The following is a 15,244-nucleotide window of genomic DNA, read 5'->3' as shown; positions in this document are numbered from 1 at the left end:
GGTCTCGGCTCGCCGTCTGGGGTTTGTTCGAAAAGCGGCGCAAAGGCGCGGTTGTGCACCAATCGCGGCACGGACCCGACGGCCGCGACGACGCCCTGCGTGACGGACACGTCCAACGCCTTCATCATCACGTCCGCGTTCGGGGTGAACGTCGTGAGGTCGTGCGCGAACGCGACGGTCGTGACGAACACGCCCTTGGACTTGGGATCCTCCGTCGACGCCGCGAAGAGAGACATCAACGCGTTCATGTTGTTCTGGCCCATGCCGACGAGCGCCTCCGTGAGCATGAAGTCCGCCAGCCGCACGAGCGTCGGGAGCATCGCGCTCTCTTCGACGCACCGCTTGTACGCCCGCGACCGCTCGTGCCGCTCGCGTTTCAGCTGCACCATGCTCTTCGTCTTGCTCACCGTCGCGGCTAACGATTTGTTCGTCTCCGCGACAACCTTCATCCTTCTCACCTCGTCCACGACGACGCGAATCACCTTCTCGAGGCACGCTTGCATGCGCTCGCCCACGGACTCTATCGTCGGGTACGCCTTCTCTTTCCTCTGCTTCTCTTGCGCTTCCTTGAACTCGTCGACGACGTACAGCGACGTCGGGTTCAGCGTCACCAGCGCGTTTTCCCTGAGTTCGTTGCACAGCGCGCCCAGCGCCATCACCGTCGGGTTAAACGCGGGCTTCACGAGGAACAGCGACCGCTCGATCTTCGCGCGGACGGTCGCGTACAGCCGGTACCGCACGTTTTGTTTCCAGAACGTGAACATCTTCCGCGCGAGGTAGTGCCGAAAAAACGGCATCTGTCGCAAGAGCGCGAACACCGACGCGTCTCGGATCCACGCCCCGAGCGGCGAAAACTCGCTCACCACCCCCGGTCGCACGTGCACAACCCCGGACGCGGCCATCGTGTAGTGCTCCAAGTGCTTGTGCGCGGTGATGAAGTCCTTCGAGACGACTCTGAGGTCGTACGGCGCGAACGTCGCGTCGTCGTCCGTCGCCGTCGGGACGCAGTAAAAGAGCTTGACCTCCGCGCCCATTCCGTTTCTCACGTAGTACTCGATGATCTCGTCGCTCGTCTCGATCCCCGCCGCCGGGTTGACGTTCTGCGAGCCGGATCCTCCCGGCGCGTGCTTCCGTCGCTTCGTCGCGGTCGCGTCCGCGAGCGCGCGCGGCGGCGTCCGCGGGGTTCCGGTCTGATTCGCGATGGAGGAGACCCCGCTTCCGATGGCGCGTCGCGGTAAGGTTTTCGGGCGATTGAACGTCCCCGCGAACGGCCCGCCGCGATGGGTGGAGTCCAACGCCGGGAGCTTCACGACGTCGTGCGCGGCGATGTACGCCCCGGACGTTTCCAACACGTCCTGCGGCCGGTACAGCCTCGGATCGCTGCTGCGCGCCGCCTTCCTCGGGGTGATCGACGTCGATTCCGGAGGAGCGCCCGAGAGCCCTCGGAGTCGAGGCGCGTTCCTGCGCGCGTCGCCGCCGTCCTTGGACATCCACGACGGCTGTATCGTCACCGGGGTGCGATCGCCCTGAGCGAGCGGGCGCTCGCGCGGCCATTCCCCCTGTCTCATGCTCTTCGCGAGCCACGACTCGTCGCGGCCGCCGTCCGCCATCCCGCGCGATCGATCGCGGCCGAGCGCGACCGACGAGAAAAAATCAGATTCGTCCCGCGGGAGACGATCGAACGGAGACGGACCCACCGGACACGCCGCGCGTATCGGTTCGCCGCTTCGTTCGTCTGCGCCCGCGCGGTCGCTGCTGCGGCGATCTCCGGCCTACAGCGAGCGATCAGACGCGGTGCGGTGTGCGGGACGTCGGCGAGCGAGAGGGCGGACCAACGGAAATCCAAGCCAGTCGCGGTCGGCCGGCAAATTCCGGATTTGGAAAGTCGGAACGCCTGCAGCGCAGTCACTGCTGCCTGCACTGGCTGTCGGGCGAGTCAAGTTTCGAGGTCGTCGTCGGACGCGATGGGTGGTCGATCACAAGGCGCTACAAGGCGGCGACTTTGTCGCCGGCGTCCGTCCCTCCCGCGTCGTCCTCGGCCTCTCGACGCTCGACGACGCTCACCCGCCGCCGCCGCCGCCGCCGCTCGGAGGCGCGCGTGCCAACATCGCGGGCAAGTTCAGCACCCTCCCGCCGCCGCCGCCGCCGCCGCTCCCCTCCCCTTCCACCCCGTTCAACGCCGTCGCCGTCTGCGTCGCCGCCCTGGCGACGTCCTCCACGCTCGCGGTCGGGTACTTCTCCAGGTACAGCGCCGCCGCGCCGGCGACGAGCGGCGCGGCCATCGACGTCCCGCTGACGACTCGGTACGACGCGTCCGACGTTTTCCACGCGGACCGCACGTCGCTCCCGGGGGCGAACACGTCCACGACGGGGCCGTAGTTGGAGAACGGCGACATCGCGTCCCCGGCGCACCGCGCGCCGTCGGTCTTCGCGACGCGACACGCGGTGCTCCCGACGGTCAACGCGGTGGGCTCGGACGCCGGGGACACGCCGCGCGCGTCTTCGCGTTCGTTCCCGGCGGCGGCGACGACGACGACGCCGAGCGACGTCAGATCCCGGACCGCGGCGTTGACGGCCTCGCTCCTCGGCCCGCCGACGGACATTGAGACCACCTTGCGATGCCCCGGCGGAATCTCCCGCTCGAGGACCCAATCCAGCGCGGACAACACGTCGGAGGAGGAGCCGCGGCCTTCGCCGTCCAAAATTTGCACCGGCGTCAGCGACGCGCACTTCGCGATCCCGGACGTCGCGCCCACCGCCGTCGCGGCGACGTGCGTCCCGTGACCGGACGCGTCGAAGACTTTCCCGTCGCACCCGACGAAGTTCCACCCCGACTCGACGCGACCGTGCGGTGTGAAATCCTCGTGCGTGACCCCGACGCCGGTGTCGAGCGAGTAGACGTGGACGCCGCGGCCGCAGAGGCAGTCCGGCGGGTCGTACGCGCCGTCCAGACGCGAGATCGTCGCGGGCGAGATCGACGCCGCGTTCGGCATCTGCATCTGCTCGTACGTCGCGCGGTCTAAGTTCCACTGCGCGTCGGTCAGCGACGTCTGCGAGTACGGACACGCCGCGCGCATCACGGGACCCGGCGCGTTCGCGTTCGCGTTCGCGTCGGAGTCGAAGTCGACGTCGACGTCGAACGCTCGCATCTCGACGTCGGTCTCGAACGACTCGATGTCGTCTTCGTATTCGCGCAAGAACGCGTCGCGGTCGGCGGCGGACGCGCCGTCGAGGACCGCGACTCGGAACGCCGGCGCGGCCGCGCGCAGAGACGGACGATACGACAGCGCGTCGTCGTCGTCGTCGTCGTCGTCGTCGCCGCCGCCGCCGCCGCCGAGGAGGAGGAGACGGCGGTGGCGGCCGGTCGAAGGCGAGGGCGACGCCGCCTCCGCGGCGTGAAGCGCGGTAAAAAACTCCGCGACGTCGCTCGCGCCCTCTCCTTTCCCCGCCGCGGCCTTCGGGCGTCTCGCCTCGACGACGCGCCTCGCCTCTCTGAACCTTTCCGCGGAGAATTTCGGGCGAAACCGGACGATCACGCGATCGCGCTCGCGACGCGGCGCGGACGGTCGATCCGGCGCGTCGCCGCCGCCGCCTTTGACATTCGCCGCGCACGACGGCTCTCGCTCGACGCCGCCGCCGCGGAACCCTCGAGGCGCGGACGGTCGCCCGCCGCGCGGTGCGCGACCGCCGCCTACGAAAAAGAAGGGATTATTCGTGTTGGCGTTGGCGTTGGCGTTGGCGTTGGCGCCGCCGCCGAGGGCGTTCGAATTGCCGCCGCGATCGAAGTTGGATCCGCCGCCGCCGAACGACGACGACGACGACGACGACGCGGCGGCGTCCGACACGTCCGACACGTCCGAAACGTCCGACGCCGCGGCGCTCGCGCTCGTCGCCGGCCGTCGCGCGCTACGCGTCGCGTCCACCGCGCCGACGGTCGGCTCCGCGAAAGAACCCCCGCCCGGGTTCGGGTTCGGATCGGACGTTTGAACGGGCGCGGCGACGACCGGATCCGCGCCCGCCGCGGGGGTCGTATCGATCGGCGTCGTCGTCGGCGTCGTCGTCGTCGGCGTCGTCGCCGCCGCCGCAGGTCTCGGGCGGTTATCGATCGCGGCGGCGGGGACGTCGACGGTCTCCTTGGGCGTCTCGATCGGCGCCGGTTGCGGTTGCGTCGGCGTCTGCGTCGCCGGCTGCGCCTGCGGGTTCGACGGCGCGTCGACGGGCGTCGCCGTCGTTGCCGCCGCCGCCGCGTCGGACGGAAGCGTCGGTCGCGGCTTCGCGCTCGGCGCGTCGACCTCGGTCGCGGCGGGCGTCGTCGTCGTCGTCGTCGTCGTCGTCTCGGGCGAAGACGCGTCCGTCGTCGTCGTCGTCGCCCCGCCCCCCGCGCCCGGTACCTCCCTCGGCCGCTTCGTCCCCCCTCGCGCGGCGCTCGCGACATCGGGTGACACGTCGACCGTCGGCGTCTCCGCCGTCGTCGTCGCCGCCGCCGCCGCCGCCTCCGGACGCGGTCGAGTCGTTCGAGCCGCGGGGTCGTCGTTCAGTAGTTCTGGTTCGATCGTCGCTCCCGCGGTCGCGGTCGCCGCGCGCGCGTCGTCGTCGTCGTCAAAGTCGCCGGGACTCCTCCGCGGGCGAACGTCCACGGTCGGCGCGCTCTCGAGCGCGTCGTAGAACGCCGCGTCCGTCGTCGTCGCGTCATCAGGGCGGCTCTCGACGCCGCCGCGCGACGCCGCCGGGCGAGGGACGTTCCGCGGCCGCGCGAACGCGTCCGCCGAGGGTTCGGCGGGCTCGCGCGGGCGCGAGACCTCGCGCGGAGGCGGCGTGGTTTGCGCTCGCGCTTGTTGCGTCTGCGGACGCGGCGCCGCTCGCGAGGCGGCCGGCGCCGCGCGCGTCGCGCCGCTCGATCGACCCGCGCTCGCGCGCGTCCCCGCGCGAGGTCTCGCGCCGAACCCTCCGCGCGCGGCGTTCGCGCGCGTCGCCGCGCCCCGCGCGCCGAACCCTCCGCGCGCGGTCGCGGCCCTTCCGACGCTTCTTCCCGCGAACCCTCCACCGCCTCTTCTCGCGCCGCCGCCGCCGCCTCTCCGCGCGGCCGCCGCGCGCTGCGCGTCCGCGCCCGTCGCGAGGAGGAGGAGCAGGAGGATCGCGATACAGCGCGCTCGCGCGGCCGCGGACGCCATCTCGCGCGCGCGGAAGTGCGGCGTCGTCCCGAACCACGACGTGCCACGTCGCGCGGTCCAAGACGCGGCAGCGCGTCGTCCGAGACTTTCGTCGCGACGGACGGCGACCACGGCGTCCTCGTCAGCGCGTATCGCGCACTCCCTCGCGCGCGGCCGCACGCGCGTCCTGTCGTCATGAAGACCTCCACGATCCCTCCCGCCCTCGCGCTCGTCCTCCTCTCGTTCGCGCTCGCCGCCGGCGCGCAGGTGGTCACGGACGCGGAGGTGCGCGCGCTCTTTCTTTCTTCTCGCGGACGTCGTCGTCGTCGTCGCCCGCCTCGTCGCCTCCTCTTCCCTCTTCGCCTCCGACGATGAGGTCATCACGCGCTTCCCTCCTTCCTTCCCTCCCTCTCCGCTCGCGCCGCAGTGGGCGCCGACGCTCCGCCCCGCCGATATGAACGGCCAGTGGTTCGGACGCATCGTCCGCGCGATCGACGCGAGCGTCGAGGGCGCGGAGGTCATGTACGCCGGGCACCCGGACGTCGTGCGCAACGTCGTTTTGTTTTTCGACGCGCGAGACGGCGACGCCATCGCCGCGGCGGTGATCAACGAGTACGGCGGCGTGGAAGAGAAAGACGGCGGCTACCGCGTGAAGGGCAAGAACGTCGCCGCGACGTCGGCGGACGATTGGATGCCCGTGAACGGCGACGTCGGGTGCGTTTCTTTGGCGTTCGACGAGAAGAAGGAGACGATGTACGCGTGCGCGAAAGACTCTGGCGTGGAGGACTACGACGACTGTCCCCCCGTGCCATCCCCGGGGGAGTTCGAGAACGACGGCGCCGGGATCGACCTCGAAGCGATCGGCGCCGACCGCGCGGTGATCCTGAAGCGCTCCCCCGCCGCGCTCACGGACGAAGCCTTCGGTCTGGACGCCTCCGCGAACGAGGAGGAGGACTACGCCGCGAAGTGGCCCGAGGCGATGCCCGGCTTGTGGTCGGGGACGATGGTCGCGAACGACGAAAAGTACGTCTCCATCCTCGGCGCGACGCCGACGTTCTTGAGCGTGTTTCAAGGCGCCGCCCCGAACGCGTGGGTGTTCATGGACCCCGAGGACGAGACCAAGATCGCGAGCGCGAACGTCGGTCTGATGCGAAGCGTGAAGGAGCGCGAAGACGGATCGTTCGAGTTTACGAACGAGGCGTGGAAGTACACGCCCGGCCCGGAGCACGTCGCCGGGCGCGACGACTGGTGCAACGCGTTCGTCCTCAGAGACGACAGCGTCTACATGCTGTCCAACTCGCGCGCGGACGACGTCGACGACGCGGGGACAATCGCGCCCGAGTGCCCGCGAATGCCGGAACTCGAGACGCTGGGTCAGGTGGCGACGCTCATCGCGGAGGGCGGGACGCCGACGTTTGAGCTGCTGTCCGATCAGGGCGCCGTCTCCGCGGTGATGCTGACGCGGCAGTGAACGACAGAAGAAGTGCAGAACGAACGGGAGTGAAACGAGACGACGTCTCCGATGTGACGACGACGACGACGACGACGACGCGTGATGCGACGACGTGAACTGAGTTCTTTCAATCGAAAGCGATGGTACAAAAAAATGCTTCGTTCTTCTACCTACTCGGCTCTTCGTTTCACTTCCGCGTGATGTCCTTCTTCTCCCCCGCGCTAAACACCGTCTTCTCCGTGAATTGTTCCGGCTCCCACGTCCCGTCCAGCCTCTCCGGCGGCGTCATCGTGTTCGCGCCCGCGCCCGCGGCTCGTCGAAACTTTTCCCGTCTCAACATGTTCGAATGCAACGCGTGCACGAGGGTCTCCCCGGCTTTCCCCGTCCTCGACGTCCCCGGACCGGACACTTGCTCCTCCCCGAGCTCCGCGGCGTCCAAGAACCGATCCGTCGCGGCTTCCCAGGACAGCCTGTATCGGTCGCGGCTCGACAGCGGCGTCGGGTCCGTGCTCAGGGCCTTCTTCACGCACTTCGAGAACTCCTCGGGGCTGTCGTACGTCAGACAGTTTGGAAACGAGCTGAAGAATTCGTTCGACGGGTGCGACGCGCAGATGACGTACTTCCCCATCGCGAGCGCTTCCGCGGTCGTCGTCGCGACGACGTCGGAGAGGCTCGGGTTCACGAAGACTTTGTAGTCGTGCATCGCGTCCGAGGCGTGGTCCGCGCGGCCGTGGAACGTCAGCGGTAAATTTTTCTCCGCCGACGTTTGCGTCACGGAGTGAAAGTCCTCGCCGTTGCCGTAGACGTCCAACTCGAGCGGGTACGCCGCGCCGTCGGCGCTCGTGTTGTGCGCCTCGACTCTCTCGAGGAGTTCGTGGAATCCCTTGCCCCAGACAACCTTGCCGAGGAAGTAGCAGCCTTTAGTGAACACCTCGTTCGACGGCGTCACGCGCTCGGGCGTCGGCGGTTCCGCGGGAGTCGTCGCGGGAGTCCCGGCGGGCTCGGTCGCCGCGGTCCCGTCGGCGCCGCGCCCTCTCGCCGCGTCCGCTCGCGCCTTTTCCTTCCGCTCCTTCGCCGCTCGCCTCTTCGATCGCAACACGTTGCTCACCGCTCTCCCCGCGGACGTCGCCGCGGCGGAGTCCGGGTCGTTCTGCGCGGCCATCGCGGCGGCGGCGGCGGTCGCCTTCCGCTTCCCGACTTCCAAAAACACCTCGGAGACGCCGTGGACGTTGACCGTCTCCGACCGCGGGAACTCTTGCACCGCGTCGGACAGCTTGATGATCTTGTGACAGTGCAAGCGCGACACCCACGAGTTCACGAGCCGCAGCGCCTTCTCCTTGACGTTCCCGTGCGCCTCCATCTTTGCATACTCGAGGTAGTTGGTGTGCACGATGCCGACGACGTGTTGGAACTTGTCGCTCCACCTCTCCCCGCTGTTATACCAGTTCAAGTGCTCCGGCTCCTCCAAGACCGCGACGTCGTGCGACTTGTCCGTGATGTATTCGCTCACGTCGCCGACGGGTAAGATCGAGTACTTGTCCGTGTGATACCGCCCGGGGTAGAAGTCCATCTTTAGGTTCGAAGGCTCGAACCCGCAGCGTTCCTTCACCCACTTTCGCACGTACGCGCTCTGTTCCTCGGGAGAGTCGAACACGATCGAAGGGTGGATGATCTTCTGCTCCGACGGCGCGAGCCACGGGATCACGAGCGTGACGTCGTGCAACCCCCGCCGCGCGAGGTACGCCGCGCGAAGCAGCGGGTTCACCGCCGTGCCCGTCATCCACGGCAGCGCCGCCGTCGTGACGATGGCGATGGATCGACCGGGGTCCTTCAGCGACTTCTGTTTACTCGCGACGCCGTCGCCGGGCCCGCCCGTCTGACCCTTCTTCGAGCTCGCGCCTCGGGACACCGCCGCGGCAGCCGCGGCGCGACGTTCCTCGTCCGCCCTGGGCATCACCGCGACGTCGCTGGACGTCCTCTTCGTCCGTCGCTCATCCGCCGAAGACGGGGAAATCTCGACGGACGCGTCGAGGAGCTCCGTCTCCTCCCCAGGATCGTTCTCCGTGCCGTCGCGGGACGACATCGACGTCATCGACGACGTGCGCCCGAACCGCGACGACGAAGACGATTTAGGTTCCTTCCCCGGGGTTATCGGCGACTCCGCCGCGGCGCCCGGCGCGGCGTCGACGTCCGCGCCCGACGCCGCTTCGTCCGCCTTTTTCCACCCCGCGCCGACGCCCCCCGGCGGACCAAACTTAAACTTCATCCCCGGCATCACGCCAATCTTCCCCTCGCCGTCTTTCGCCTTCTCTTTCGCCTTTTCGAGCCACTCCTGCACCGCGGTAGACCCGGCGTCGTGAATGTCGGACAACCACTCCGTCGGAGGCTTCACGTCCGGCATCGCGAACGCCTTGCGCGTCGGCGCGGCGGTCGCGACGCCAAAGTCGCCGGGCTGCGACAGTTCATCTTCCCTCCTCGACGGCGACGTCGACCGCCGCGACGACGCGTTCGAGTCCCCCCCCCCGCCGCCGTTGCCGTTGCTTCCACTTCGTCGTCGCGGCCGCCCGAACGTGGCGTCGGACATCGGGCCGGACCGACCCCCGCCGGAGCTCGCCGACGTGGCGGACGTCTTTAAAGATTTGAAAATGTCCCACTCGGGCAGCGTCGGCGGGGACGGCATCACCGGCATCTGCGGCCTGGGGAGCGTCCCCGGCGCCGCGACCGCGTCGCCCTTGACCTCGCCGCCGCTGACCCGCGCGTCGTTCGCCGCGCCGCCCGCGCCGCCGCCGCCGTCGGCGTCGGCGCCCGCGTCGGCCCCGAAGAAGTGGTCCCCGCTCGCGAGCTGATCCGCGGTGGAGGAGCGACGCATGCCGCCGACGCGCTGCGCCGCCGCCGTGCGCACGCGGCTCAGGAGGACGTTATCGTCCGGCGCCAGCTTCGCGACCGTGTCCGGGACGCGCCGCGCGAGCTCCGTGAACGCGTTGATGGTCGGATACGGCCCGCCGTTGGACGTCTCCGACGAGCTCGTCGGCGTCGCGAGGCTCTCGCGCGTGCTCGCGAGCGCGCGCTGCAGGTCCGCTTTCGCCTGCGTCACCCTCGTGTCCATCGCCTCGCGCATCTTCCCGAGGGAGAACGCGTCCGCGGGACGCGCGGTCGCGTCGCGGTCGAGGGGCGCGGGGCCTCGCGGCGGGCGCGGCGGCGGCGGCGGCGGCGGCGTCTCCATCGCGCCGCTTGACGCGCGATGCGTATCGCGGACGCGGCTGGCTCAGGTTTCGACGGTGCCCAAGGCGAATCTCGCGCGCGGACGCGCGCGCGGCGACTTCGCGCCCGGTTTGCCGCCCCGCGCGGGTCCTCGCGGTTCTTGAGACAGACGACGCGCGGTGCGCGCGCGCGCGACGTCTCTCCGAGCCGCGGAGGACGCGCGCGTGTCGTCCTCGCGCGAGCGAAGCGTCGTCGAGGATATTTCTTTCGTGTTGTTTTGTGGTCGCGAGAGCGTCGGGGCGTTTCGCCGTCCCCGCGTGCGGCCGGCCGTTTTTCGCGTCGGCGCGGTATGGGATCTCAGTCAGACGGCGTCTGTACTCGTGTACTCGTACAGTAGTACGCTCGCCGCGGCGCCGGATCCCGCGCGAAAAAAAAAATGTTCAAATCGTCTCTCGTCGCGTCGTCGCCAGAGCGCGCGGAGCAGCGACGACGGCGCGCGAGGACCGGGCGGCCGATCCTCCTCCCCGTCGGGCGCGATGGTGTTCCTCTCCAAGATGTACAAGCGGCGGCAGAAGGCGACGGAGATGAGCGCCATGCTCGCGTCGAGGGGCGCGGAGCGAGACGCGGTCGCGAGCGCGGCGGAGGACGACGGCGCCGTCGCGGCGAACGCGCCGGCGACGTACCGTCGCAAGGAGGGCGCCGCTCCCGCGTCGACGCAGGGCACGATCGCGGCCGCGTTCGCGAAGGCGGCCACCAGCGCGTGCGACGACGCCGCCGCGCCGAAGAGCGCCGCGCCGGATCCGTTCGACTTCGAGAGCTCCGCGGACTTCGACGTCGGCCCCGCGGTTTCGATCCCGCCTCATCTCGTCGGATCTCACCATCGGGGGGACGCGCGCGACGACGACGACGGCGACGACGGCGGCGGCGGCGCGTTCGACGGCGCGCGCGCGGCGAGGCCGCCGTCGCCCGCGGACGGCCTCTACAACGATCCGTTCAAGAGCGCGCGCGCGCACAGTCACACGCCGTCGAAGCGACGCAAGGTGACTTGGGCGGAGGTGGAGGACTTCGAGCTCGGGGAGAGCTCGGAGGACGAGGAGCCCGCGGAGTGGAACCTCTTCGGCACGCCGACGCGAGCGACGGCGGGGAAGAACGCGAGAGACGCGAGAGACGCCGCGGAGGCGACGCCGGCGTGGGCGAAGCGAGCCGCGGCGGAGCACGCGGCGAGGCGAGCCGCCGCGATGGACGACGCGATGGATTCAGACGATCGACGGGGGCCCGGAGGGGACGACTCGACGAGCCCGGGGTCGAGCGGCGGCGGGACGGGGACGGGGACGGGGACGGGGACGGGGACGGGGACGGGGACGGGGACGGGGGGCGCGAAGAGAACGTCGAGGACGCGCGCGAGGACGCGGACGAGCGCGGATGCGGAGCAGCCGAAGTCGAGGTCGAAGGCGGGACGGACGAAGAAAGGCGCCGCGCCGCTGAACACGTCGATCCTGACCGGCCCGAACGGCGGCGGCGGCGGCGGCGGCGACGACGACGACGACGCGAGAGATGATGCCGACCCCGAGCGACCGCTGCCGGAGAGCGGCGAACACCTCGCGGACGTGGACGAGGCGCAGTACGCGCTCTCAGGCGTCGGCGACGACCAGCCGTCGTCGTCGCGTCTGCGGTCCGCGGTCGCGCTGACGACGCTCTGCGTGGACGCGAAGCGGCGACGCGTGCTCGCGTCGAACGGGCTGTCCGGCGCCATCGCGCGCGCGGGGTTTTCCATCGCCGCGCGCGCGTTCAAGGACGCGTCTTCTGCCGCGGGCGTCCTCGAGAGGCACCTCGCGCCGCCGCCGAACGCGATGCGCCTCGCCGCGGCGACGCTCTTGTACGCCGGCGCGCAGGACCTGAGCGCGAAGGAGTGCGCGGAGGTGTTCGCGGACCCGGCGAGCGCGGCCGCGCTGGCGTATCTGTTGGGACCGGACGAGGACGAAGGCGGCGGCGCGGGCGACGTTCCAACAGTTCCCGACGGCGCGGGCGGCGGGTTCAGATCCATCGTCACCGCGCGGGCGGCGAAAGAGGCAACCGTCGCGATGCGCGAGGCGCTCGCCGCGTTGAAACTCCTCCCCGACGAGGAGATATCGCCGCAGACGCTGACGTTGATGACGACGCACCGAGCGCTCGCGACGCACGAGAAGCTCGCCGCCGAGGCGAGCGCGCGCGACGCGGTGCGAAGAGCCGGGCGGACCAACGCGGGGGAGGAGGAGGAGGAGGACGAGCGAGCGGACGAGGAGAAGATGCGCGGGTGGGGGACGCTGAAGGAAAGGCTCGCGCGGGACGGCGTGATGCTGCGCGTCGCGTCGCTCGCGGACGACGCCGCGCGGGACGTCGCGCGCGTCGGATCGCGCGTGTTCGCTCGCGCGGCGCCGGCGGGGATCGCGGCGGGATCGACGGAGGACGACGCGGAGATGGACGACGGCGACGGCGGCGAGGAAGGGGCGGAGGACGTGGCGCGCGTCGCGTCGCGGTCGTTCGCGCGGCTGTTCCGGTGCATGCGCGTCGTCGAGTCCGCGACGTTCGGGTCGCAGTCGTGCGCGGACGCGGTCGTGTTGGGGGACCTCTCCCGCGGCGGCGGCGGCGGCGGCGGGACGGCGACGGCGACGGCGACGGAGATCGAAGGCGTCGACGGCGCGCTGTCGCTCGTGCCCACGCGCGCGAACGTCTCGCTCGCGTCCCCGGCGCCGACGGCGATGGACGCCACCGCCGCGGACGAAGCCGCGGAGACGAAGCCGCTGTCTCCGTTCGACGGCGTCGGCGTGAAGCGTCCGTTCGACCCGACGGGCGCGGACGCGTCGGCGCCGCCCGAGAAGAGGATCAAGCCGCTCGTTCTGACGCCGTCGCCCGGCGGCGCGGCGGCGACCGCGGGCGCCCCCGTCCCGGCGTCGCCGTCGCCGTCGCCGTCGCCGTTCGTCGTCGACGCGACGATGCCGATGTCCTCGCCCGTGCCCGCGGCGGTCGCGAAGCGCCTCAGCGACGACGGCGCCGCCGCCGGGTCGCCGACGACGTTTAACTTTTCGCGCGTCGCCGCGGCGGTGGACGCGTCCATCGCGTGGTTGGACGACGGCAGGGCGGACGTCGACGGGAACCGCACCGGGGAACCCGCGCGGTGGACGATGACGCACTCGCTCCTGCGCGCGATCCCGGCGCTGGCTTCCGCGGCCGCGGCGTCGGCGCACGACGCGAGAGCGGGCGAGACCGTGTGCGGCGTGCGCGTGTCGAGAGACGGCGGGTTGGGCGTCGACGCGCGGCTGTGCGCGAGCGTGCTCCGGTCGGTCGTGCACGTGTTGACGAATCTCACGAACGAGAACCCCGCCGGGTGCGCGGCGGTGCGGGCGTGCGACGGCGGGCTAGACAACGCCGCGTCGCTCGTGCCGTGGTGCGCCGCGCTGCAAGGGTTGATCCCGGGCGCGGGGCCGTCGAAGGAGAAACGCGAGGAGGCGGCGATTCGATCGGGGGAGGTTCGAAAGAACGCGACGCGGGCGGGGTTGGGGCCCGCGGCGGCGGCGAGGCAGGCGAAGGAGGACGCGGAGTGCGGCGTCGCCGCGGACATGCTCAACGCGGCGATGTGCCTCCTCGTGAACATGTGCGAGATCGACGCGGAGACGTGCAAGGCGCTTCGGACGCTCGAGACGGACGTCGGCGCGTTGGAGTGCGTCGGCGCGCATCGCGGGAAGAACGGCAAGAAGACGACGCTGAAGTCCGCGGCGAAGGCGCGCGCGGCCGCCGCGGCGTTGGCGTCGCGGCACGTCGGGCTCGTCGAGCTTCTGACGCAGATATTCGTCCGCAGCGGCGGCGCCGGGCCCGTGGACGAGGACGGGAACGTGATCAAGAAGGCGTCGGAGGGCGACGGCGACGGCGACGGCGACGGCGACGGGAAGCGAGAGACGCGAAAGACGCGCGCGTCCGCGGCCGCGGCGGCGAACGAACCCGAGGACGACGAGGTCACCGCGGAGATGATCGAAGCGAGGGAGAAGGAGGGGGATGGGTTGATAACGCAAGCGTACGCGGCGTTACTCGCCGCGTTCCTCGTGGAGAACCAACCCGCGTTGAGAGCGGACGTCGTGTGCTCGATGCCCGAGGGGGGCCTCGCGGCGATGGCCGGCGTCCTCGAGCGGTTCCGCGCGTTCCACGAGAACCTGGACAGCATCTCGGAGGAGTCGCACGCGTCGCTGTCGAGGATCATCAAGTGGCTCAAAGGGAACAACTGACGACGCGCGATGGAGGGGAGAGAGGGACTGACGGCTGTTGCGTAGAGTGAATTTTTGCGACGACGAAAACGACGTAAACCTCGTTCTCAGCACTGCTGTCTCGCGCCCGAATCCTCGAGTCCTCGTTCACTCGAACGACGCGCGGAGCGACGCGCGACGACGCGCGATGTCGAAAGTCTCGTTCAAGATCACGCTCACGTCGGACCCGAAGCTTCCGTTCCGGGTGTTGAACGTCCCCGAGGAGGCGCCGTTCACCGCGGTGCTTCGATACGCCGCGGAGGAGTTCAAGGTCCCCGCGGCGACGTCCGCGATCATCACGAACGACGGCGTCGGCATCAATCCGGCGCAGACGTCGGGGAACGTGTTCTTGAAGCACGGCTCGGAGCTCAGGTTGATCCCGCGCGATCGCGTGGGTGGGAGGTGAGGTGGCGAGCGTCGAGAATCGCGCGAGCGATGAGGGCGGGGTGGGGCGTCGGGTAGGTGGACGAAGGCGACGGGCGAGTGACGAGTAGTAGATGTTTTGGTTTTGTTGGAAAGGAACGAGATCCACACGCACTCCACGTCGCGCGCTCCGTCTCCGCCGCGATCTCGCTCTCACCTCCGGCGTGATCCCGCGCGATCGCTAGGACCGCCGCCATGGCGACGGTCCTTCGGCGCGCGAGCGCCTTCGCGCGCGTCGTCGCGACGCGCGGTGGAAACGGCGTTTCGTCGTCGTCGTCGTCGTCGTCGTCGTCGTCGTCTCTCGCGCTGCCCGCGTCGTCGCGTTCCATCTCCACGGAGGAGCGGTTCCGCGAGACGCCGGGGAACATATTCAAGTCGTCCGAGGCGAACAAGATCGGGCTGTCTTACGCGCTGGACGGCGTCATGCGCAGCGGCGCGCACGACATGAAGGCGCGCGCAGAGCCGTCCACCCGCGCTCGCTCGTTCGTTCGTTCGATCGATGACGTCGTCGATTTCGTCCGCTCGTCGGCGCTCTCTCGCTCGTCGCCCGCTTCCTCACCCCCCAGGCCCCCCTCCTCCCGCGCCTCTCTCTCTCCATCGCATCATCAGGTCTTCGGCACGGGCACGCTCGCGGCGCTGACGTCCAGAACCGCGTACGCGAAGTTCACCGCCGCGCACTACCACTTCTACGACGCGCTCGAGCGTCGACTCGACGCCGCCGCGAGCGAGACGCGCGCGGGCGG

The 15,244-nt window shown here is 70.2% G+C and overlaps 5 protein-coding genes across 5 annotated transcripts; 3 read left to right on the top strand and 2 right to left on the bottom strand.

Moving 5' to 3' along the window:
- Positions 1-2,249: 2,249 nt before the first annotated feature.
- MICPUCDRAFT_11175 (uncharacterized protein) lies at positions 2,250-2,915 on the bottom strand (the record flags this gene model as incomplete). The annotated part of the gene is made up of 1 exon (XM_003061496.1): positions 2,250-2,915. A coding segment is annotated over one exon (666 nt), but the record flags the coding sequence as incomplete, so codon positions are not given.
- Positions 2,916-5,604: 2,689 nt separating this feature from the next.
- On the top strand, positions 5,605-6,621 carry MICPUCDRAFT_51347 (uncharacterized protein; the record flags this gene model as incomplete). The annotated part of the gene is made up of 1 exon (XM_003061743.1): positions 5,605-6,621. One exon carries the CDS (start codon positions 5,605-5,607, stop codon positions 6,619-6,621), a length of 1,017 nt encoding a protein of 338 aa, XP_003061789.1.
- A 169-nt stretch (positions 6,622-6,790) lies between these two features.
- MICPUCDRAFT_20694 (glycosyltransferase family 4 protein) lies at positions 6,791-8,557 on the bottom strand (the record flags this gene model as incomplete). The annotated part of the gene is made up of 2 exons (XM_003061495.1): positions 6,791-7,534; positions 7,712-8,557. The coding sequence occupies 2 exons, from the start codon at positions 8,555-8,557 to the stop codon at positions 6,791-6,793; spliced, it is 1,590 nt and encodes a 529-aa protein (XP_003061541.1).
- Positions 8,558-12,776: 4,219 nt separating this feature from the next.
- Positions 12,777-14,141, top strand: MICPUCDRAFT_63060 (uncharacterized protein; the record flags this gene model as incomplete). Its single annotated transcript, XM_003061742.1, has 1 exon — positions 12,777-14,141. The coding sequence occupies one exon, from the start codon at positions 12,777-12,779 to the stop codon at positions 14,058-14,060; it is 1,284 nt and encodes a 427-aa protein (XP_003061788.1). The 3' UTR covers positions 14,061-14,141.
- An 85-nt stretch (positions 14,142-14,226) lies between these two features.
- On the top strand, positions 14,227-14,484 carry MICPUCDRAFT_51344 (uncharacterized protein; the record flags this gene model as incomplete). Its single annotated transcript, XM_003061741.1, has 1 exon — positions 14,227-14,484. One exon carries the CDS (start codon positions 14,227-14,229, stop codon positions 14,482-14,484), a length of 258 nt encoding a protein of 85 aa, XP_003061787.1.
- Positions 14,485-15,244: the final 760 nt, after the last annotated feature.

This window comes from Micromonas pusilla (genome assembly GCF_000151265.4).
Source record: "Micromonas pusilla CCMP1545 genomic scaffold MICPUCscaffold_10, whole genome shotgun sequence".
NCBI lineage: Eukaryota > Viridiplantae > Chlorophyta > Mamiellophyceae > Mamiellales > Mamiellaceae > Micromonas > Micromonas pusilla.
Note: the sequence above shows the minus strand (reverse complement) of the source record. Positions and strands in the feature narration are given on the sequence as shown.